Raw genomic sequence first — 25024 nt, 5'->3', positions numbered from 1 at the left:
TAGACTCCAAAGCACTTCTATAAGTCGCCCCGGATAACGGTGTCTGTTAAATACTGTAAACATTAATAAAAAAAATAAGCAACTTAAACACCACAATATATCACAGATATAAAAGAACAGCAATCCATATAATCCAGATGAAGTCGATCAAGTCGGGGTTAGATTAGTAAGTCCTCTCATGTGTAAATTTCCGCACACTCAGGAGCACAAGTAGGATATGAGCATGTAAACGCTCGTACAAATGATTTATGAATAAATTAGCTTAATAAATGAGGCCGTGTGTGCAATTTTCTTTCGTTTTTGCCCATTCTTTGAAGGATGGCAGTAATTCTAGGCCTGACGATATGCATACTCATAACAATCTCGAACAGTACACAAAACGTGGAAATTGCTTTGTCTCGTTATATAATCGTCTATTATAGTATTAATTAATCTTTAAGAATATTCGTTACGTGTTTGTTTCTGCTAACTTGGGAGCGGACTCGGATCACTCAGGAGCAAGAGCAGGTTACGGACGTTTTCCTTTCTTTCCTTCTGAAATGACGGGATTTTCACGGATACCAAAGTTCTTGCGTGAACGCTCGTACGAACAATTTACGCACAAATCTGTTTGTATCCGGTTTGATAAATATCAACACAAATATGACAACATATCAGGGAGGAAAAAATCATCCAAGAATTAAGAGAAGCGGCTCATTTTTTTTTTTGAACAATAAAACTTTATTATTATTCATTCTTGTGAGTGGATTGACTCAGTTATTATCAGAGTAATTTGTAAATAAACTGTCCATCTTGTTATCCTGCCTAATTTATCAATTATTTACAGTATAAACAAAATGATGATGATGGTGATGGTGGTTCCTTCTTCGACCTTTCCTCCTCCTCCAGTCACTTCTCCATGTTATTTTGTCCTTTATTTACAGTCTCAGCTTTATTTTCTGCACTTTTATTTCTCCTGGGAGGCTCGAACATGGGTCTGTAGATATAAATTCCTCCTCCGACTCCGACCAGAGTCGCGAAGGCGATCTGATTGAACGGTATCCGTTTGGGAAACATGACTTTCAGCTGACAGGAAGCACTCTTTCAGTCCATTACACAACAGTTTCAGGATTTAATCCTGCACTACAGAGAGAAAACAGAGATTTAGTTGATTAAACAGAACACACTCCAAAGCTTATCTACTCAGCTACAACACTAAAACATCATTCATCCTTCTCTCCAAGAGTTCAGTCAAGTCACAGCACTGCTAGTCAACTACCTCACACAGGCTAGCATACAGGCTAGCATACAGGCTAGCAAAACAAACCCGACCAACATTCAACATTTCCCTCTTGGCCATTATTGTGTACACACTCACCCAGTGTTTTCTCACAAAACAGAGCTTAATTCTTTAGCTCTGTAAAATAAACTGACAGATAAACAGGTAAATTCATTCATACAAGACAAGTTGCTTTTGCTAGCTTAGCTCCTGTATTACAGCAGCTGGGTGCGTCTCAAACCGTGTCTCAGAAAGTGCACAGATGCGAACTCTTTTCAGGGGAAAGTAGTCGCTAGGACTCGCCGCCGGTTGACGTCATAGACTCGGTTGCATTTTATGTTCATTTATTCCTGATGACCGCTGGCATATAAAAATGACAAATTAGGGTACAAAAAAAAAAGAAGAAGTTTTTTGTAATAAAACTCCCTTCTAGTCTATTTGATTATCTTCTAAGTGGAAAATCTCCCTTCTTCCACTTAGAAGATAATCAAATAGACGAGAAGGGAGTTTTATTACAAAAAAAGGAAGATAATAATAGATTATAATTTATTTCTTATAGAAAGAAGCCATCTTTGGTCATGCACCACAAACTGAAATTTTACATGTTTACAAAATGCTGTGCTTTCTATCAAGAGCACAAACAGAATGAAGCAGTGACAGTCAGTAATCATGAAAGAATTCAGTGATTGGTTGTTGTTATTGGGAACATTGGGAACAATGGTGATCAGTGATTGGTCGTTAGGAACAATGGTGATCAGTGATTGGTTGTTAGGAATAATGAAGATCAGTGATTGGTGCTTAGGAACAATGGTGATCAGTGATTGGTCGATATGAACAATGGTGATCAGTGATTGGTCTTTAGGAACAATGGTGATCAGTGATTGGTCGTTATGAACAATGGTGATCAGTGATTGGTCTTTAGGAACAATGGTGATCAGTGATTGGTCTTTAGGAACAATGGTGATCAGTGATTGGTCGTTATGTACAATGGTGATCAGTGATTGGTCGTTAGGAACAATGGTGATCAGTGATTGGTCGTTATGAACAAATGTGATCAGTGATTGGTCTTTAGGAACAATGGTGATCAGTGATTGGTCGTTATGAACAATGGTGATCAGTGATTGGTCTTTAGGAACAATGGTGATCAGTGATTGGTCTTTAGGAACAATGGTGATCAGTGATTGGTCGTTATGTACAATGGTGATCAGTGATTGGTCGTTAGGAACAATGGTGATCAGTGATTGGTCTTTAGGAACAATGGTGAGCAGTGATTGGTCGTTACGAACAATGGTGATCAGTGATTGATCCTTAGGAACAATGGTGATCAGTGATTGGACTTTAGGAACAATGATGATCAGTGATTGGTTGTTAGGATCAATGGTGATCAGTGATTGGTTGTTAGGAACAATGGTGATTAATGTTTCGTCGATGGGAACAATGGTGATCAGTGATTGGTCTTTAGGAACAATGATGATCAGTGATTAGTCATTAGGAACAGTGGTGATCAGTGATTGGTTGTTAGGATCAATGTTTCGTCTTTGGGAACACTGGTGATCAGTGATTGACTATAAACAGTCGTTCCCTCACCAGCCTCTCTTTTTTTCTCTCTTGAAGTTAATATGCAAAAAATCAGAGCTTGTCATATTATAGAGAAACCTCTGTTTTGAAAAATGTCAGAAAACTTAAAGCTACAGCCTTACCTCCGACTGTTACTAAGCGCTGCCACTGGACACTCCTTAAATAAACATCTCCTTACAGAAAACCTCAGTAGATCAACAATTATATGTAAAATAATGATGTCATTTATTATTGTAATTATTGTCAAATTGCTGTGGTATAAGAGGAATAAAACACTCTGGGGTGTGTCATTATGGAAAAGTAATCAACTTCAGGGTTTGTTGTTTTTTTTTTTTGCTTCATCACTCCACCCCATCATTGATCGTTTTTCTTAAACAGCACAACACCAAGTGTTTTATTTCTTACTTATGTCTTTGTTTACATTTAGCATTTTCTGGAATATTATGCCGACTGGATCCAGCATGTCAAGCAGCTCGTTCCTTACTACATTTGACTAATTAACTCGTAATTTTTGCAGCTCTAAATCTCAGTTCACATTAAACAATTTCGCAGTGTGACGCTCCCATTTAGCGTAGAAGTGTCGATTTGAGACATACCCTCGCATGCTAGGACGAAAGGTCGTGCGTGCACGTGGCTACATGGACAAAAAGTCCTACACTAACCGTCTACAATAGTGAAAGCTATTTGTTACTGCGTTAAAAAGACAAAACATACATATTCTGGAAGTAATAAGTGTTTAAAATCAATGCAAAAAAATGTTTAGAATCTGGCTGGGTGACGTCAGGACCCAAACACGGAAGTAAGTCGGTGCTCAGGCAACAACTTTTCCACACTCATCGCCTTTGTACTTAGTCCCGCCTCCTACGCTTTGATTGGTTTAGAGTTCAGACTTTGTACTGATTGGCGGAATGCCCGCGTGAGTCTTGAGTACTAGCCAATCGTATGTAGGGCATGTGATAGTCTTAGCCAATCCCAGCAAGGAGGCGGGGTTTGGCGGAAATCGGTTGTGATTCCGAAAATAATACCGCGATTGTTCATAAGCGGTTGTAAATGAGCTGTGTTGTGGAGCTGGATGTACACTTCATGTACGGGTGATATGAAGATGAATTTTAAACGCTGCCATGGAAAGAATTCGTGCTCGTCGTTTTCTACCCTTTGGTTCTCCGAGTTCAGCGGAAACCGTCAAACTCAGGACGCGGAAATCAAAACTTTACCGGAAGGAAAATAACGCGATTTCGCGCGTGCACGGTGAGAATCTACATAACCGTGCCTTTTTAGTTAAAATCGATACTTTAGTATATAGAGGACGAAATGTTCAAATATTAGTGCAGTAATGTTTTAAAGCAGAGTCCTAACGGCAGTTTAAAAGGATATCATTTAATGTCTTGTATGATACACCGTTATTCGGTCAGTACCGCGATATTATTGGTCTGTGAAAGTGTTACTGATATCGCAGGCAGTGGATATTGACTTGTGTGAGTAATCGTGTCTGAGTCCGGAGTTAAATGCAGAGGAATTGTTCTGACATTATTGGTGTGTTATCATGAAAGTTTCTCTGTTTCTGTCTCTTTTGGTATCTCTCTCTCTCTCGGTTTGTGTGTGTCTCTCCATTTAACTCTCTGTTTCTGTCTCTTTTGGTGTCTCTCTCTCCATCTAACTCTCTCTCCCTGTTTCTGTCTCTTTTGTATCTCTCTCTCTCTCTCTCTCTCTTCTCCATTTAACTCTCTCCCTGTTTCTGTCTCTTTTGGCATCTCTCTGTGTGTCTCTCTCTCCATCTCTCTCTCGGTTTGTGTGTCTCTCTCCATCTATCTCTGTCTCGCTCTGTTTCTGTCTTTCTTTGTGTCTCGCTCTCTGAGTCTATCTCTCTTTTGGCATCTCTCTCTCCGTTTGTATGTGTCTCTTTCTCCATCTATATCTCTCTCTCTGTGTCACTCTCTCTGTTTCTGTTTCTCTGTCTCTTCTTGTATCTCCCTTCCTCCATCTCTAAGTCTCTCTCTCACTCTCTCTCTCTGACTGCTATGTCATTATGGTTACAGGTTTTCTCGGGGTCGGCATCGTGCTTTTCTCTGTGCTTTTTCGTCTGGTTAACTGCCTCCTGGTTCAGACCAGCTTCGTCCCGGATGAGTACTGGCAGTCGCTCGAAGTCTCCCACCGGATGGTCTTCAGATATCCTCCTCACCTCGCGCTAATGACTATATCACTCCACTGTGGAGCATTTACATCAAATGCTAATATAATTGTTAATAAAGTGTCCGTGTCATTTATTTTCCCTGGTGCCTTGTCGTGTTTTCACACACACACACACACACACACACACACACACACACACACACACACACACACACACACACCTGTGCTTCGTCCTTGACCTTTTCTCTTACCTATGGCTACGAGACGTGGGAGTGGAAGGAAGGGATTCGAGGTTACTCGTACCCTCTGCTCTTTGCTGTAGTGTATAAAACTCTCCACCTGCTGCATTATGATACGGTTCAGCTCCTGGTGAGTGACATGGATCAGCGTAATTCCTCTGCAGTAACCATGTAATAAAACACAGCAGTGCTTTATTTTTCTCATATTTACACACAGGTCCTGTCACCGCGAGTTCTTCAGGCGCTTCTCGCAGCGCTCGCTGACGTAAAGCTTTACGAAATCACTCGCAGGTGGGAGAACCCAGAAGCCGCCAAATGGACCGTAAGAGAATTTTAGATTGCGTTAATAATAATAATAATAATAATAATAATAAGTCCACAGAATGAGTTAGTCTGAGTTGTGTGTGTGTGCAGTATTTTTGTCAGGTGTGCTCGTGGTTCACCTGGTATTGCTCCACCCGCACCCTCACTAACAGCATGGAGACGACGCTGACCGTCCTGGCGCTCAGCTATTACCCACTGCACGGCTCCAGGACGCACCACAGGTCTGTGACCACGTGTATCCGTGCTGTCCCGGACTTAAAGCTGCAATAAGTAAAGTTTTGAGGTGAAGCGATCTTGTAACCGGCACCAAATTTAACACCAGTATACCTCACAGATATCTCCGATACGGCTACCGGTTTATCTCTAGCTCGTTTATTTACAAGATACTACGTTTTTAGTAGTAATCATTGTTTAAATGTTACCTACTTTATATTTCGATTTCATTTCAGGGAGGTTTAAATGTTCCCCTTATTGCACCTTTAACCGACATTTTAATCCGTTTTCCGCGAAAGCTGGAAGTACCTCTCGCTCGTCTCGTTGGCCGTCGTCGTTCGCCCGACGGCCCTGATCGTGTGGCTGCCGCTGCTGCTTCATCACCTGTGGCGCGAGGAGAACAAGCTGAAGCTGGTCACTCAGCAGGGACTTCCTGTCGCGTCAGTGGCTCTGATGTCTCGCAACAAATCTACAAACGTCCATTTCCAAACACAATCCGAGGTTAACGATCTTCCCGATGTTTGTTTTTACAGGGCCGTCGCGCTGACCCTCTCTACGCTTATAGACTGCACGTTTTATGGAAAGGTAAATATTTTTATTCGACGCTTTAACATCGCCCTGTACTTCATAAAAATGTGCTCACGAAGGGATTCGTTTAGACGCCAAGATAAGTGCAGGGAAATGAAACGAAAGTGTGAGAATTGTCGGAAAAAAGTGAATGCATTATTGCATCATGAAATGTTACAGCCAATCAGGTTTCAGTATGCAAATGCAGAACACGCAGCGTTAGATTTTCCGATTTGCATACTCATAGAAAAGAGTTCCCGTCTGTGTCCATCATTCATACGTTCATTCATCAGCTTGCACGTGATGATCTGAAGAAAAGAAAAACTCCGTGTGCTATCTGACGCTGATCTTAACATCGACATGCTCCGCCCACTGAAGGCTGCAACCTGATTGGCTCACTGTTTTCCGGTTATTAGCGTTTGGTTTTCTGAAGCGACACTTTTAGTCACTGGGCTGAAAAAAGAATCGTTTGTTACGTTAATAAAACGGCTTCTCTTTCGTGAAAGTAGGCGGGTCTTGGGCAAACTTTTCCATAAAAACCCTCTGTTCTGTTCAGTGGACTTTTGTCCAGTGGAACTTCCTGAAGTTTAACGTGCTGCACAACGTGGCTGAGTTTTACGGTACACACCCCTGGCACTGGTACTTCACTCAGGGCTTCGTGGTGGTGATCGGCCCGCACCTGCCCTTCTTCCTGCACGGCTGCACCCTCGTCGCCAGGAGACACAGAGTCCTGCTGATGAGCATCACGTGGACCCTGATCGCGTACAGGTATGCGTTACACAGAGCCGCTGTTTAACCTCACCAGAGTATGAGGTTTAACCTCACCTTGAGCTTTACAACATGAGGTTCAACCTCGTCTTGAGCTTTATAACATGAACTTATAAAGATGTTTATGATTAAATTATTCTGGAAAATGGGAAAAGTGCAGGGCAATGAAAATTGTTACTGTTCAAGTAATATGCATATTTTATTATATATTATTACATCATAAAATATCAGAGCCAATCAGGTTTCATAGACTGGACTTCTGGATCGGGGGAACCGTAACCGTCTCTCTTTATCTGTCTGTCTCTATCAAACTGTTTATCTCTCTAGTCTCTGTCTGTCTAATTGATCTGTATGTCTGACTCCATCTATCTATCTATCTATCTATCCATCCATCTACATATCCATCCATCCATCCGTCCAGCCTGCCACTTATCTATTATTTTGTATAGAAAATTAATTCCATTTACAGTTAAATTTTTTGGATCACGTTTTGAATTAGGCTGAACACACACTTCCTCTGTGTGTGTGTGTGTGTGTGTGTGTGTGTGTGTGTGTGTGTGTGTGTTTAGTTGTAAATATTTGTCGTTATTTTACAGGAATGAACCGCACCTGTACTGATTCAGTGTATGATTTTCAGTTTTCTAGCACACAAGGAGTTCCGCTTCATCTACCCCGTGTTACCCTTCTGCATGATCTTCTGTGGTAAGCATTAAAAACAAAGATAAAACACACCGTAATGGGCATAATAGTGCTGAGCACTGGTGTGTGTGTGTGTGTGTGTGTGTGTGTGTCAGGTATTTCCCTGGTGAAGCTGCGCTCCTGGAGGACACCTGCTGCAGGAGCTCTGCTGCTCTTAAACCTGCTCCCGGCTTTATACACGGGTTTAGTTCACCAGCGTGGAGTCCTGGACGTTATGGGTCACCTGCAGCACCTGTGTGACCTCAGAGACACAGCTCACAGCTCACCTGAGCCACATGTGCTGTTCCTCATGCCCTGCCACTCCACTCCGTTCTACAGGTGAGGGTGGACTTCGTACAGGTAACAAACCACGTTACACCAGTCCGGGAGTTCCCCTGAGAGTTCCGCCAAACCAAGGCGTTCTACATGGATGAAGACACCAAACACTCCTCCAGATCAGTTCGATATACACATCCGTCTCTAAAACCGGCCTTCTTCCTATAAATCGCATAACGGCTTTTACGCTCTACGTAGTGCCCGTAATGTTCCTTAGGGAACAACCTGGAATCCTTACTCCCTACAGTGTGGGGTGATTTTATATACGCACTAAATAGTGCACTATATTTGGGAGTGCACTTCATCCACACTAATCCATGTATGAATGCTCTAATGTTGTATTTATTTAGGACTCGGCTCCCTTTTCACTATATACATTGTACATTATAAGTGTACGACTTTGGATATGAGAGAACCGTATGTAGTGCACTACTTGTGCAATAGAAAGCCATTTGGAACACAACCCCCTAGCCCTTATGCAAGTCCACTACTTAGGGTGTGACATAGGGGCTTGTACACCTCGTGTGGGAAGACATTTTGAATTCCGCTCCCTACTCCATATATAACTGCCCTACGTGGAGTATGACGTAATGGACTGTACACCCTATGCAGCGTGCTATGTTTACTAGGCAGCCATTTTGAATTCCGCTCCCTACTGTGTCAATTACGACGTAATGCAAAATCACGTACGTGTAGTTTAACTCCCACCGAGTCCCGACTGTTCAGACACGCCGTATAACTGCCCAGACGTAGGGTACAATTTAAGGGCTTTGTTTCTACGATCCTGCCTTGTTTACCGTTTCGTTTTCCTCTAGCCACCTTCACTGTCCAATCAGACTCCGCTTCCTGGAATGTCCCCCGGATCTCCGCAGAGATCCGGATTACGTCGACGAAGCGTCCTCGTTCTACGCAGATCCACTCGGCTGGCTCGGGACGTCGTACCCCAACCGATCCGCGCTTCCGTCACACGTGGTCTTCTTCCAGCCGCTCGAGAAGGTAACGGATTCGCGCTAAACCGCCGTACAAAAAGTACATCCATCAACACCAACAACAAAAAAAACGCTAATAAATGCAAGGTTCCCGGTTAGCATAATCGCAATAGTAGCGCTCGTCGTAGCAGCCGGACATAATTTCATCCAACATTTAGCATTTCTAAAATCACCAGCTGTTTTATATTGAGCTAATTCGCTAGTCAGATAACGAACACTAGTTTATGCTAGGTATTAACACGGAGTAGAACATTGTAAATATTGTCCATGTTTTAGAACGAGCCGACGCCGGAGACTCCTTCCGTAAACGTTAAATAAACATCTCCTTATAGGAAAAACTCGCCCGACGACATATCGGAACGAGCGCGTTAATATAAGCATGACGGCGCTACGGTTCTAGATAATGAACCAACACCTTCTGACCAATCAGAACACGATCTTTTTTTCTTTCTTTCGTAGGAAATTTCCGCTTTTCTGGATGGAAACCGGTTCATGAAGAAAGCTGAAATATTCCACACGCATTTTCCTGAAGGACGGGTAGGATCAAGGATCTGTATCTACGAGCGATAACTCAAATCCGACCCGTGGAGCTTAGAGAATTGATGCACTGTTGTTTTTTTTTTATTTTTATGCGACGTTAAAAAAAAAAAAAATCGAACGTGACGGACGCGTGTGACGTAAAATTTCTAATTAAACCGGTTTTGTAAAACGTGTCACGCAAGTTCTTTTTTTTAAATCTCTCACACACACACAAATCTTTAAAAAAAAAAAAAAAAAAAATTATTTCTTTATTTCAGTTTCTAGAAGGAAGACAGTTAACTTCAAGCAAAATAACATTTTTATTGTGTTTTTTTTTTTTTTCTTTTCCATGAGCCGCAAAACAGCAATTACTTTTTGGACAATTGAAAAAAAAACAAAAAAACAAGCAAACAAGTTTCAACAGGAATGTAACCTATCCAGCATGACATAACAAAAAGGAGAACTACACAACACACCCAGGATGGAAACGAAGGTCTTGCTCCGTGTTTACACGATCAAGTGTTCACGTTTAGCAGCAAAAAAAAAAAAAAACACACCGAGAAAAGTGATCCACAGTTCAATGTACTTCAGCTGAAAGCTCAGTAGATCAGGCTTAAATCACTTGGTCCTACGCAGGATTAATGACACTTCACGCAATTAAATTAGTCTATTTAATACAAATAAACTGTTCTTTCTTACCAACACACAGTGCTTCGTTTAAATTAAGTGCATTCTCAAACATTTTGTTTCATACGTCGTTATGTATATAGTTCTCTTGCAACTGGAGCTAAATAACTGGTAGCTGATTAGCGTCTGCGCTTGCCTACTGACTCCACTGAAACCTAGCTGCAGATTAGCGCTCACACACACACACACACACACACGGAACAAAACAACATTTAGCGCATTTAGATTTGTGCAAAATCACAACATTTGTGGAGAGGAGGCAGAGGGAAGCGATGCGTTCGTTAGACATATAGTGCGTTCACGTCATGTCAGAGTTTTCTCCCGCTTTAGCTGACGATATTTCATTTTTGGTGTCAGGTACGTTAGCATAATTGTGACATGACCTGAACGCAGCGTTATTCCAAACGGTTTTGCGATAACAGCCGGTTTTATTTTCAAATTCGAAGAGCTATAATAGAAAGAACTAGCGCGGAGAACGTTTCCTAGTATTTCGGATCGAACGGCATGGGCCCGAGCTCTATTTTGACGTCTGCAAAGTGTCTGTCGGAGCTGCGCCCCGACCGGGCCCACTTCCTGTCTCGAGGAGGCAGAGTACGCGAATGCTGGTGCTTTCGCTGCTGCTGATGTTGTTGGCACTCCCGCTCCGGTTTGACCTTCGACCCTGGGCCTTCAAAAGGTCGACTGCAAATTTACAAACAGCACACGTGTTGTTGTTTTTTCTTTTTTCTTTTATTTAAACATGTGTTTTTACCATAAAGCTTCGTACGCCGCTCACAGCGAGGATATTGTCAACATGCAGGAGCTACTGTGTCTCAGACCTAGTGGTTAAAAGGTAATAGAGAGGAACGTGGTGAGGTCAGCAGTCACAGGAACACATGCAGTGCAGAACACATGCAAGCCCAGACCACAGCAACCCAACACTCTCCAACACACGCTTGACAAACGCAAACACCGTACCTGAATTTGCTCGGAAGTCTTTAGAAAGTTCCTTCCCATTCTGAGCACTCGAAATATAGCCACCTGTCAACATTCGAGATCTTGAAAAATGTTGGGTCAGTGTGCTAAGGGCTTAGATGGAGATGCTTACAGATGGGGAAGAAAAAAAAAACAAACCGTGAGAACAAATATGACAGGCTTACCTTGGAGCATTCGGTTCCGAGTACGTCTCTCCGAAGAAGTGCTTATATACGTAATCATCCAGATCCTCAAAAACGTCGTCATCCCCGTCCTGGTACTCGTCCATGTCCACCAGGTAGTCTTCTACTCCGCTGACGAAGTCCGTGAACAGCATCTGATCGTGAATAAAGAGTCCGTTCTGGAAGAACCTGTTGATGAAGCTATCAAGCTCCCTCCAGTGATGGAAATGACCCACTTCTTGCTGCAGGTAGCTTCGCAGGAGCTGGTGGAACTCGTCCGCTCTTATGGGCTCCATGGCCTTGTTAAAGAGGCTCATGGATTCTTGGTAGGCGCAGTCAAAGACGCCAGTGCATCCTTTAGGCATAGCTTTGCATGCCGTAGACCTTTGCTGCTTCTGGGCACCTGGCTTGCGCGTGTTGCGGTCTGCCTGGAAGGAGGAGTCCACTGTGGATTTGCGAGGATGTTGGTGAGGGGGCCGGTGGTGCTGCCAGTGATCTTCCTCTGAACGTTTGTTCTGCTGTTCTTTGAAACTCTCTTGCTGAAATCCTTGCTGTTCCGTTTTTGCATCCTTCCTCTCGTTGAATCTCTTGTCCTGTGGCCTTCGGATTCTCCCGAATACATTTGATGTGGAGTCCTTCAAATGCCTAAACGTAGATTTGACAGAGTCTGAAAACTTCCTAAGGTTCTCCTTGACGGCTTCCTTGGCTTTCTTGATCTGCTCCTTGTGGTGGTGAACAAACTCCTTGGTTGAGTTCTTCACCGCATCAAACGTCTCCTTGACCTTCCCGAGCATGCCTTCTTTGGATTTCCTGGTCTTGGGTTGAGTGTCACCTTTGGCTTGGTCTCCCTTTGACTCCACGTACAGTCGCTCCCACAGGTCGGAACGCTGCTGCTCAAAGCTAAGCTTCTTCTCCAGTTCCCGAAGTCGAACCTGGAGTTCCTCAGTTTCGACATCAACCTCTCCTTCCCTTCGCATCCCAGTATCTCGCTGACTCATCTCTTCCAGCTCCTCCTTCAGCTTATCCGTCACTTTCCTCTCCATGTCAAGCTCCTTCCGAAGCACCTGAACCTTCACCATCAGTGCCTCCTTCTGGCTGAGGAAGCTCCGGATCCTCTGCTTCTCCTCTAGGAGGTGGTCCTTTAGGCGCTGGTTCTCAGAGAGGATTGAGTCAGCGCCGGCTCCTTGCTCCTCGAGCTCGCGGATCTGAGACCGGAGATACCGCAGCTCGTCCTGCAGGGCCGAGAGAGATGCCTCCTCTCGTTCCAGAGTGCTCTTCAAAGCCCGGTTCTCCGAGGCAAGTTGCTTCTGACGGGAATCCATCTCGCTCTTGGCCTGCTGAAGCTGTGCGAGTAAATCTTGCCTCTGAGCCTGTGTTCAACACGTAAAATCAAGTCGAACCGCTTAACCTGATGCATCTCCAAGTTTAATTAAACTCAATCGCACTTCAATCAAACACATCAATGGTGAATTTTGTTGGAGCGGCCTTTCACTTTTATTAATCCGAACTAATCCCTGCGTTTGGAGTATAATCGGGCCCGGTAAAACGGCCAGCATTTACCTGTAGTTCAGCCTCTCTGGCTCTGAGATGCTGATTCTCCTTGGTAATCTTATCCATAATGCCTGTCAGGGACATCACCATGTCTTGCTTCTCCTCTAGCTCATCCTTCAGACTCTCAACTGCATCCTGAATGCACAGAGATACGCTTCAATTAAGAGTCTGAAAGATCTAACCAGACCATGTTAACCGTTCAAATCGGATAATATCGGAATTGAGAAATGGGCTGTGGTCAAATATTACCTTTGAGTTAGGATTATCAACCCCTTACCCTTCAACGAAATCACTTCACCTACTTCAGCAAGTTAACACTGAGGCCGCGAAGTTAAGGCTAGACAAGTTCCAGAATAGTGCATGAAGGATGAAATTAGAGAGAGAAAGTTTGAGAAAGAAGCCACTGAAACTGTAACAAAGTTCACCAGAGATGGCACGCAGAAGAGACGCCAACGTTGCAGCACTTGTACACTTCAAACCCTGGTGAAATCACGCTCTCATAATGTTCACATGCTGAAGTCTTGCGCAATTCATGAAGAGTTTTTGATTTGTTTGTCTTTTGTTGAAGGCTAGTTAACTTTCAATGGACTTTCAATGCTACACGCACCAGACTAATTGGAGTGTACATACCGGTACACGCCGGTTTGAAATGTACAGTACTGCTGGTTAAGTATACAGTCGGCTCCAGAATTATTGGCACCCTTGGTATTGATATGGGTTGGGGAAACCACATCTTTGTGGTTACTTAGCATAATATCATACAGGAAATATGGGAGGATTCCAACCTTTATTTAAAGTTCATTTCATTCATTTTCTGCTCAGGTTCATGGTGGGTCTGGATCCTGTCCCATGATGGGACTTGGCACAAGATGGGAGTACATCCTGGATGGGATGCTAGCCCTTGCACACACAATTTCGCACCAATGGGCAATTTAGTGTAGCCTCCTACTGGCATGTTTTTAGGAGGTGGGAAGAAACCGGAGAACCCAGAGGAACCCCACAGGAGAACGTGCATAACTCTGCCCAGACAGTTACACCAGCTCATGGTGGAACCTTGGAGCTCTGACTCACCAAAGCTAATCTTTTACAATTTGCATACTCTTTACCAAGGGTAGCAATAATTCTGGAGCTGACTATACAGACCTACATGAACAGGAACCATTTCACATTGATTTTGGTCGGTTTGTTTTTTTACAGTGAAGACGTCGTGGTGGTGTTTAACTAGTACAGTTGGTGCTATCCCAAATAATCTTGCGAGAATGAAAACAGAACAGCGGTTCTCGGCTGCCGGTCCCGAGGAACCACCACCTCTTCACACTCCTCAAATCATCGAGTGATGAATCGGGACAGAGGGAGAGATGAAGATGTACAGATCAGCAGGAGCAAAGAGACTCAGAGTGAGTAGCAGAAGAACGAAAAACGTTTTCACACCCTGCTGATGTCGCTCAGCTCGTTCGCTCGAGTTTTCACCACCAGCCGCTGCCTCTCCTGGATCTGCACCGTGCCTGTCACACAGCACACGGGACCACACAAACACTTAACAATGTACAACGTCATTCATACTCGGCTTACAATAATAATAATAATAATAATAATAATAATAATAATAATAATAAGTGAGACTAATAATAGAGTGCCTATGAACCTTCAGTACTTGGCCCCCTAATAATAGTATTATTTTTTTTTAATAATCTGAAGAAAAAAAATCTAAATAATTATAATGAATTATTACGATTATAAAAACACCACTAAAAATGTGGGTAATATTAATATAATAAAGTCAATTATTATATACAGTGTATTATTTATGTAAGCACCTTCCATACATTTAAAAGTGCATCCGATCCGGTGTTTTTTTTTCAAGAGACAAAATGGAGTCCGAAATAAAACGGTGAAATATTCAAATAACAAACATGCCATAAATAATAACAGAACAACAAAAATAAGCACATAAAATAAACAATGACATCAACGTGTCATCAATTACAACAAAACGATACAAATCTAATGCGGCAGGAAAAGTACGGAAAATAATAAAGCGGTTATATTCCGTCGATAAAACAAATAGACTTACATCAGCAGCAACATTAATGAACACAGCGTTATGATTAGAAAGAAAGAGAGAAAGCACTGTGTGATGTCACATCCTCGTCACTGATAAACCAATAAACTTTCTGAAACTGCTGTATTTCTGTGATATTATTATAACGTAAACATCATTGATCTGTTTGGGGTTTTTTTTTTTTTTTTTTAAATGAAAAGGTCACATGACCAGCTCATCTCACTGTTCGAATCGGGAACTGCCCTAGCGTGTTAGCGGAACATTCTGGAGGCACTAGATGTCTGTAGCAGCAGTAACAAATACGTGATGAGGATGAGGATGAGGATGAAGAACGCTAAGCCGTATCTGTCCTCACCGTAGAAATGCCCGAAGCCCATGCTGATGGCTATGACGAGGGCGAGGAGGATGCACTTGTTCAGGGTTCCGCTGTTCTGTCGCTGATGTTGGACGCGAGCTTCTCTCTGCTCCTCAGCTTCCACCTCCACCTCATCCTCATGACCATCTCCATCCTGCACACACACACAAAACGTCTTTTCATCCAGAAGGAAGTGTTTATACTTGTGCGTGTTTGTGTTGAGACACAGAGAGGGGGTTTATGGGTAAATGTCACGTTCACGTTCCCGTGTGTTGTGTGTATTTTTGGTGAAAAAAAAGAATAAAAGAAACTGAAGCGTTGAGGATTTAAACACTAGCAGACGTGCTTCGGCGCGCGAGTCGCTTGATACTTCTGAACACCGACGTGTGTCAACACTTCAGTGTCGATACTTGGTTTATAATTGACATTTACGGCATTTGCCAGATAACTGCTCATGCGCAAGCGTGTATTATTATTTTCCCCTTTCTTTCGTTGCGCTTCGAAACGACGTGACGCCCGTGCTGCCTTCCATTTATTTTTCCTACAGTGAAAAACGGAACTTTTTTTCAGATTTTTCGGTTCATGAGACGCTGCCCCCTAGTGGTCACGCTCACGTTATGCAAGTATAAATCCACCCTAAATGTTTGCATACAAACTTTAACCAGCATCCCCGAAACGTTCGTAAATAAAGATGCTATAACTGCTCAAAAGCATCATTACAGTGTTTCCAAAACTCTGGAGTCTTTACTGCAGAGCTTATTGTTTAGGGGGAGTTTGTTTTAGTCGTGAGGTCATGTGACTCTGCAGCACTGGGACTATTATTATGCTACGTGTTTCACCTGCTCTTTCTCCGGCTCTGAACCAGCCGTGTTCCTCCTCAGCCTGCGCCTCCGGACCACCCCCGGGCTGGCCTTCGTCTCGGCGTCCTCGTCTTCCTCGCTGCTGCTACTGGAGCCTCTGCGTGCGGCGCACTCTGCTGGGAAAACTGGAAACGTCACAGCAGTGAAAACACATTAGCTGAGGAATGATGACAACATACACACATACACACACACAGCAATCAGTACTCTAAACACAACCCATTCCAACATGCAGGGCAGAACAACAGGCTGTTTGTGTTACAGAGATGAGCGAATCCAGAATAGGGAAAACATTCTGTGGCTTACGTCAGGTTTAAGAGTGAAAAACAATCATAATTAAATAAACAAAACGAACAAAATGTTCACTTAGGGACATGTAGAGCTTAAAACGTCCTTGTAAAACTCGGGAAAAGCTAAACAAACCTTCACCAAGTGCAAAGAAATCTCAAAAACGACCCGAGCACGCAGGACACGGCGCCGGCGCGCAATAAACGATTCGATTATTATACAAATAACTCCTTTAAAACATTTTACAAGTCGCATAGAGTGTTTATTTGTTCGTCAGTCCAAATCTCCACAACGCACGGCATTTCTGCAGCACTGCAACCCAAAGCACAAGTGATTTTGTCTACTCTACTACAGTTTTGTTAAATTAAATATCGTGATACGCGATATCGTGTGTTGTCCAAATGTCCTCAAGTATCGTGATACGATATTTCTGTCATATCGCCCCGCCTGAAATAAATCCCTCGTAAATGCCAGTGAAGTCCAACGAATCCACATACTGTCTGTATACAACGCATAATATTGGTGATACGCAGTGTAGACAGAACGGAGTGTTCTGGATTTTACTGGATCTGATTTTCTAAGCCACGGCACCAGATGTGATCCGATTTTCACAGCGTGCTGAAGCGGGAGTGTGGAGAGATAAGCTCGCTCTTACACTCAAAACACAACAACAGCAGCAAGGTCATCAGCCTTCCTGTGGCATTACACACACACACACACACACACACACACACACACAGAGCATGCAGGAAAACACTATCAGTAATGTGGACCAAGGCCATTGGCTGAAAGTTTCATCACACTGATCTGGCAGAACCTGTTTAGTTCACAGTGACATGCACATGAACACGCACACACGCACACACACACACACTCTCTCTCTCTCTCTCTCGGTTTCATAAGCTGTTGTAATATCACAGGATGTTATGCCACGTTGCTCAAGATCCAAACACACACACACACACACACACACACACACACACACACGCGGAGCACCTGAGAGACAGGGGATGGTGTGCAGCTGCTGTGTAAAGCATCTGACACTCCTACAAAACACCCGTGTGCTCATCAGCCAGTCTGCTGCCGTCACACGGAGAACCATCACTGCGGCCTTATATCCATTCTTATAATAATAATAATAATAATAATAATAATAATAATAATAGTAATACACAAATCACACGCATTCAAGAAGGGAAACCGCTCCAGATATTTATATGGAAAATCACCTCATGTACCAAATTCTACTTCCTATTCCGTTCTGGGAATCTCAGGACGCGTTCACGGATTCGAAGCCTTGACCGTTTTCCTTCCACGAACGAATAATCCGTCCTTCTGCTCAACACGTCCGAGCGCTACTAAACGCTGTAAACGTAAACACGAAAACGTCCACGCGTACTTCCCCTCGTCTTTGCGTGCTCGGGTCGGGAATCAATCAGCTGCTAGAAGTCCTCGGATCTGCGCATTTATACCAGCGCTAAAGTGCCAAAGTCAAAGGAAGACCTTTTCGACTACGGTGAGGACGTTTCGTTTGGCGATGAAACTCCCTTCCGTGTCCGTTTTCTTATTCTACAGTAACGCTAGCTAGCTAAGCTAGCTAGGCGGACTAGCGTAGATAATGAAAATGAAATACAAACGCCTTTTACTACGTGTGTGCAGTGGAATAAACACGCCAAACAGATGAGCGTTAGTAAACGTGCGCACTGGCCGCGAGATCGCTCCAGGCTCTGAAGAAACGTCTATTGAGGCAACGACGAACAACAGAGAAGAAGAAGAAAGATTTTAGTAAGTCGAGACGGTGAGGTCGGTGCCACGGCCATCCGTATCCGGGAGAGCTAAATCAGACGTGCTCTGTGGGTGGGATGGGCGTAGACGTACTCTCTCTCTCCCCTGTCAATCACAGGGACACTAGCCAATCGTGGGCGTCTGTAAGCTCGTGTATGCGGAAGAGGGCAGACGGCGCTTCCGTCCGATGATACGGGAGAGCCGGAGGGTGGGTGGGAATTGGCAAGTGACTAAATTGGTGAGAAAAACATGGGGGGAGAATAGATTTGCCGTGACCACGCTTTATCGATAACTCTAATCAGCAATAACACGTGACGAGATATAATAGTCTGATAAAGACATATATAATATATATATTCTGAGACAACATACAGTATCTCTCCGGATCTATTATATCGTGTCGGCTGAATGATTCTGATGTAGCTCGACACCACCACGGACATATTTTCTCCTTTAATATCCATCATTTGAAATAAATAAATAAATAAATAAATAAATAAATAACAGAATAGAGATCTGCTTAGCATTTAGCTAGACGGCTGGTAACACTTCTCTGGTTTCAAAGGGTTAAAATCTTAAACAGCGTACTGAGGCTTGAGGTCTGGTGAATATGGTGGTGCTTGAAAGTTTGCGGACCCTTTCGAATCTCCCACGTTTCTGCATAAGTACGACCTAAAACATCATCGGATTTTCACACGAGTCCTGAAAGTAGATAAAGAGAACCCGGTTCAACAAGCGCGGCAGAAATATGAAACTCGGACGTTTATTTATCGAGGAAAGTGATCACGAGTGATTGCATATCTGTGAGTGGCAAAAGTATGTGAACGTGAACGTCTTGGATTGGCGATTCATTCGCAGTTGAAATTAGAGTCAGGTGTTTTCGATCGACGGGATGACGGTCAGGTGTGAGTCAGAGTCCGATCTTCACCGCACATGTCTGAGGAAGTGTATCACGGCATGAACAAAGGAGATTTCTGAGGACCTCAGGAAAAAGAGATGTTGATGCTCATCGGGATGGAGAAGGTGACAAAACCATCTCTTCAGAGATGCTTTAGGACTCCACCGATCCACAGTCGGACAGATTCGTGTACAAATGAAGGAAATTTAAGAACATCGGTTATTTCTTGATCGACTTTTAGGACTTGTGTGGAAATCCGATGATGCTTTATGTCATATTTATACAGATTACATAGAACATTCTAAAGGGTTCACAAACTTTCAAGCACCACGTGTGTGTGTGTGTGTGTGTGTGTGTGTGCGTGTATCACTCACTCGTCTCTGCAGCACTGAACGTGTACTGGCTGCTTGACGACGTCCCCAAGTAGAGCTCCTCGTTCCCCGTTTCCTCGTCCTCCCTAGCAACAGGCTCCTCCCACACCCCGAGCTCCGCCTCCCTGGCGTCGCCAAGGGTGACGATGTCAGAGTGATCGCTGGAAGAGCAGAGATGCACATGGTCCTCTAGACCCGCCTCCTTTCCCACCTACACACACACACACACAACACGAGTGATTCAGGAATAAGGATGTCACGATGTCTTTCCCCACTCTGTCTCTCAACGAGCCGGGGGCGGAGCTAAACTCGTCACCAACTTTTGTAGTTTTCCCCGTGTGCTTGTAGGCGTTCTTCTTCTTCTTCACCACTTGTGGACCGACTAAAACACTTGCGTGTATTTGCTGCCCCCTTCAGATCCGGAAGAATCGCAACCCGGTACCTTCATTACCAACAGTACCTACGCCACTGCAGAAAAACAAGTACCGTCACGTTTTAAGAATGTTGGTACCGACTTGGTACCGAAAGTATCGGTTCTCGTGACATCCCTATTCAGGAAGCGTTCGCAACGTGCAGCAGGAACTCAGGACTACATCGTGAACGTCTATTTCCCTTGAAAAGTACAAACGTACTTCCCTTTAGCCGCACGTACTGTATGTGTGCCAGGGTTCACGTACTCGCTCGCGTATCTTCTGTACATCGGGAGGATTAAAAGAAGCGTCGAAGCTAGACGTCCTGTCCGTCTCGTTTTATAAGTTTACCTAAAGGTCTCATACGATAGATTTAAGTGCATCCGAGATCGAAAAACTCTTTAACGTGCTCATAATTTAAACTGCAGCGTTACCCTTTTCCCCTCCATTGTCACAAACGACTCGTTAAATGATCCGTTCTAAATGATTCGTTCTAACCTCCTCCTTTCAGAGAGCATACTCTGCTGTGATTGGTCAGACGACTCAGTCGGTTGTGATTGGTCTACCGACTTTTTACATTTCACAAACAGCTACGTATATAACACACTACATGAAAGGGAATATCTGAAAAACCATAACTATGACGTAACGGCTTTAGAATGCTTTACGAATCAGACCGTACCTGTTGCCCGGGCTCGGCTTCCAGCGCCGTCTCTAACTCCTTAATCGTGACGTCCAAAGAGGATTGTTCCACCGCCTCCGCGTCTGCGTCTGCAAAGACGTTTAGGACGAGTCCATCAGGTTAGTCGAGATGCTACTGATTACACCAACATAAAAGGCGCTTACGCTTCAGTTCACTGTTGAAGATTTCACCGTTTTATAACGATGTGACGTTATTACAACATCTGGAGCGTCACCTTGTAAAGAAACGGGCTGCTCTGGTGCAGAAGCTCCAGCTGCCTCCTCTGGATCATAATCCGTCACGATGTCGGGTCCCAGAGTCTCGATGTCCGAGCCCTGAAGAAGAGACATAAATAAACGCTTTTCAAAATGGACTACGAAGCGAAAACAAGCGTCACGATATGGACCTGTGGGGGGATTAATACAGCTTCGATAAACGTTAAGAAGTGCCGAATCCTGGATTCTGATTGGTCAGGAGGTGTTTACACTTTTCGGTTTTCTCGCTAACATGACAAGCCGTGCCCTTTTGTCTTATTAACTTCGAGAGAAAGAGAGAGAGAGAGAGAGAGAGAGAGAGAGTTGCTATAATGTAAGTGAGAACAGGAACTAACTTGCTTCATGACATTAAATGCATCTATGAAGGAATAAAAGGAATGACATGGAGGTCATTATCAAATTAAAAAGCTGTAATAGTTAGCAAATCATATATACACATATATTATTATATAAGACTAACCTCGTTGCTGATGACGGTCCATCCGCACGAGGACTCGGTGTCACTCGAGCTTTCCGACATGTCACCGGGTGTAAAAACAAGCTTCGGTGCTACGGAGGAAACACAAAGCAGCATCTCAGCAACATCTGTGAGAGTATTTGCTTATGAAAATGAGCCTGTTCACATCTGTACGCATTAAAGCCGTGTTTACGTGCGCTCTGATGATAATGTCATGCCAAACACCCCAGCCTGGTAAATGATTACATAGAAATAAAGCTAGGAGGGAGGAGGAGGGGGGGTTCCAGAGAAAGCAGGACGGAAGAAAACAATCCCAGGTGCAGCTGCAACGCGCTTTATTAAAGGTGCAGTTCAGAAAATCATGGGATTTTGCCCACGGGGTAAATCTGGTGTATCTTTCAACCCCAGAGGTCCCGTCAACACGTTATAAGCACGGAGAAATCTTCCCTTCTGTTAAACTTTAGGAGGCGGGGCCTAAGGGGCGGAGTCGTCTGAACCTCACATGACTCGTGGGTCCAATAAAGGTTCTAATCCGGCCCACCGAATGAATTTATAATCCGTGTTCTGTATTAAAATCGCTTTGTGTGAAACTTAATGAAATGATCTGGATAAAGAGCTAGTCCGTGTTATTCCGCTAGGGGGCGAAATAGAGCGATTAACAAAAAATACTGTATTTCTTTGCAGAAAAAAGGCCTACAAGACTGTTACAGATAAACTGTTACGCATCGGCTCTGATCGCCCTGCGCTGTTTCTTTATAATGACTCACAGCTGCACTCATCTGAACTGAACACCAACTAGTTTACAGCAACGAACCTAACTATGACATCTGTTTTGTAGTGACGTTATTATTATTATTATTATTATTATTATTATTATTATTATTACACATTATACCACTGCTCTGTTGGATTCCGGACTGTGATTGGTGTTGATTAATCTTCGATAACAGCAGCTCTGACAGTAATGCGGCTGCAAATCACAGCTTTATATGTATAAATATGTTATCGTATCCATGGTAACAGCTCATGTTGTACAGCGTAAAATTCGTTGATGTGTTTCTGTAAGACGAAATGTGTTTATTGAACGTTTAGAGAAGGAGTCTCCAATGTCAGAGGTACACCTATAACTAAGTTTTACAGGACACATTGCAGTTTCTCGGTAACCGTCATATCATATCATTTAATTTACCCACTGAATTACCCACTTAGGTAGATTCTCCTGTTTTTTTTCTAAATCACTGCTCAATACAAAATGGCTTCCTCCTCCCTATACAGCACCTTATATAATATATATGAATTTTATACTCTTTATAGTCCACTTTATGTTAAATACAGAGCCATGTCATACTCAGGACAGAATATCTAACAGACTCTGACAATATTCTACAACTGCAGCAGGTACAACATACCAGCTATCGCCAGCGCAAGTATCGCGATACTTCACAGTACCGCTGTATAAACGAGACCAAATATCGCGATTACACACTGATCAACAATACCCGGCAAAAATAGCCAGTTCTTAACTTTTCTCTTGACGCTCCTCGATACCTTTTACAAAGTTACCGTAAAAACATAAAACATAACATATCATTTAAGCGAACAGAAAGATTATAGCTTTATGTTGCTATAGTAACCGCTTGTTTTTTTCCCACCTGAAAGCACAATTTGGTGCCGGAAATCTGCATCCTAATCGTATTGTTATGGCCAGTTAACATTAAACTACGACATGTCGGTTCATTCCAACCATAAATTAAAAGATTTAAGTGTTGACATTTGCGAGCTCTGTAACTGCGCCATCGGCAATTATTAATCCTCGCCTATTCTCAGCTGTAAATGAGCTTAAAGAGCGAGTGCAGGCCTGCTAACGACACACACAGATAATCCTATAATCGTCCAGTTTCAGAAAATTGCAGGCTGCACACTACAAGAGCTGCTGCTCAGCTGTTTCCCCGCAAACACCGCAGAGCCATTCAGGAAAGTCTACCGCACCGCATAGACGCGGTTATTGCTTCAAGCACGTGACCAAACATCTTGTTAGCGTTACCTCAAAAATACAGATATATTGTCTTTATCCGCAGAAAGAAAGGAAATGTCCTCGGTGCAAAGCGACTCTCTTTCTTCGATGTTACACGCCTCAAAACATCAACACTGCCTTTGAGAGTGCGACCAACAATAACAGTACGACATGTCCACGCATCATGGGAGATGTAGTTCTTTTGTTAACTCCGCCGCAAGACATCAAGCGCGCTGTGTCGCCGGATTTAATACAACTCCCAGAATGCAACAGGAGTGACGCGAACCAGGAAGTGTATTTAATATTGGACTGTCATTTGTGTTTCTGTCAGAATGTGTGTTATTTCGTCGTTTTTTTGTTGTTGTTTTTTTGTTTTTTTTATAAATATAAATCCCGAATAATGAAATTGTAATCAAATCTCCATTTCCCGGAAGTAAGAACGGGGAAATAATCATTTTATTATTATTTTTTTTTAATTAATCGAATTATAGTGTATGAAAACTTTTACGTATGAAAATATAAAACCCTGCAAAGATAATATTATTCTTTTTTACATTAAAAAATATAATATTATAATTATAGGACAATGTGATATTACACTATCGCGCCCAATCATAAACGGACTTCCGCAAAAATGTCGCTGTTACCATAGTAACGTCTTGTCGCCTCAACCAAGGCCTTTACTGCAACACTGTTGACTATTTTTTAAATTATTTTTTTTCTTTATTTATTGTTTTTCACAATTCATTTAAAAAATACACATAAGTAATTTTATATGCCGTACCATCGTTATTACGAAGCGTTACTACTACTACAATAAAAAAACATTGCTGTTGCCAAGGAAACGCACCTACAACAAAGGCCCTCGTGTCAGCAGTGCAGCAGCTGTCTGTAGTCACGGTCCATTAAGGTTAGTCGGAGACTTTTAAATGAATGCATTAATGTACAATTAATATCTTTATTCAAATTTTCCTAAACCTTTATATATTTTTATATTTATTCCCATAGTTTACATAGCTTTGTAGTGTATTCTTTGTATGCTTCTCATTTCATAACTGTCTTTCTTGTTTATCTTATTAATATTATTTTATTTCTTGTGTTTACTGTTGTTATTATTAAGCTCCAGTACACCAAGACAAATTGCTTGTACATGTAACATGGCGATAAAGGTGATTCTGATTCTGATATTTCCCCGCTGTAGAGATTTAATGGCTGTTGGATGTGATTTTCAGGATAAAATGTACCAAACTGAGGAACATCGACAGGATCACGGTGCTCCGTGTCAGAACCTTGGAAACCCTGTGTTCTCCTGCATGCTGAAGACATCAGCCGACGCGGAGCTTCTGTACAGGACCACGTCCGGCGAGTACGGATCTCGAGCCCCGACCTACGAGTCGTCCCCGTGTGTGTATCACCCGCTGTCTCAGGCTTTCTCCAAGCACCTGGGTGTGTGTGGGATGTCCCGGGACACCTCGTTCAACACCAGCCTGGACCGCAGCAGGGTGTGTGACTGCCCCAATTTACACAACACCATCTGAGATACCATCAGTACCCAATCAGTACCGCTCTGTGTGGGTGGATGAGATGATGAGAT

The 25024-nt window shown here is 43.1% G+C and overlaps 4 protein-coding genes across 11 annotated transcripts; 2 read left to right on the top strand and 2 right to left on the bottom strand.

Moving 5' to 3' along the window:
• Nucleotides 1–696: 696 nt before the first annotated feature.
• Nucleotides 697–1511, bottom strand: LOC124627221 (protein PIGBOS1). Of its 2 annotated transcripts, none has more exons than XM_053678196.1 (2): nt 1358–1511; nt 697–1122 (listed from the first exon to the last, which is right to left on the bottom strand). In XM_053678196.1, the coding sequence occupies exon 2, from the start codon at nt 1054–1056 to the stop codon at nt 889–891; it is 168 nt and encodes a 55-aa protein (XP_053534171.1). In that variant the 5' UTR covers nt 1057–1122; nt 1358–1511; the 3' UTR covers nt 697–888. The 2 variants fall into 2 exon arrangements, with proteins under 2 accessions (XP_053534171.1, XP_053534172.1); XM_053678197.1 differs by having other exon boundaries at nt 697–1117; nt 1358–1497.
• A 2299-nt stretch (nt 1512–3810) lies between these two features.
• pigb (phosphatidylinositol glycan anchor biosynthesis, class B) lies at nt 3811–11734 on the top strand. The gene is made up of 12 exons (XM_017465957.3): nt 3811–4084; nt 4873–5002; nt 5218–5335; nt 5423–5527; nt 5620–5750; nt 6042–6182; nt 6276–6327; nt 6866–7077; nt 7715–7779; nt 7872–8094; nt 8907–9087; nt 9540–11734. The coding sequence occupies exons 1-12, from the start codon at nt 3958–3960 to the stop codon at nt 9648–9650; spliced, it is 1596 nt and encodes a 531-aa protein (XP_017321446.3). The 5' UTR covers nt 3811–3957; the 3' UTR covers nt 9651–11734.
• ccpg1 (cell cycle progression 1) lies at nt 9901–23620 on the bottom strand. Of its 7 annotated transcripts, none has more exons than XR_006981604.2 (12): nt 23461–23620; nt 21420–21508; nt 20920–21019; nt 20685–20773; nt 19596–19803; nt 16230–16375; nt 15391–15544; nt 14405–14478; nt 12983–13108; nt 11426–12792; nt 11038–11104; nt 10829–10967 (listed from the first exon to the last, which is right to left on the bottom strand). XR_006981604.2 is itself a non-coding variant. In XM_047153451.2 (12 exons), exons 2-11 carry the CDS (start codon nt 21477–21479, stop codon nt 11264–11266), a joined length of 2367 nt encoding a protein of 788 aa, XP_047009407.1. In that variant the 5' UTR covers nt 21480–21508; nt 23461–23620; the 3' UTR covers nt 10830–10967; nt 11244–11263. The 7 variants fall into 7 exon arrangements, 6 of the variants coding, with proteins under 6 accessions (XP_017321445.1, XP_047009403.1, XP_047009404.1 ...); XM_047153451.2 differs by lacking the exon at nt 11038–11104 and adding an exon at nt 11244–11306 and having other exon boundaries at nt 10830–10967; XM_047153450.2 differs by adding an exon at nt 11244–11306 and having other exon boundaries at nt 10966–11104.
• Nucleotides 23621–24587: 967 nt separating this feature from the next.
• Nucleotides 24588–24968, top strand: LOC108264144 (piercer of microtubule wall 2 protein). Its single transcript, XM_017465448.1, has one exon. It carries the CDS (start codon nt 24588–24590, stop codon nt 24966–24968), a length of 381 nt encoding a protein of 126 aa, XP_017320937.1.
• The last annotated feature ends 56 nt before the right edge of the window (nt 24969–25024 follow it).

The sequence above is a fragment of the Ictalurus punctatus genome, chromosome 4 (assembly GCF_001660625.3).
Source record: "Ictalurus punctatus breed USDA103 chromosome 4, Coco_2.0, whole genome shotgun sequence".
NCBI classification, from domain to species: domain Eukaryota; kingdom Metazoa; phylum Chordata; class Actinopteri; order Siluriformes; family Ictaluridae; genus Ictalurus; species Ictalurus punctatus.
This window is presented reverse-complemented; position numbering and strand designations above follow the sequence as displayed.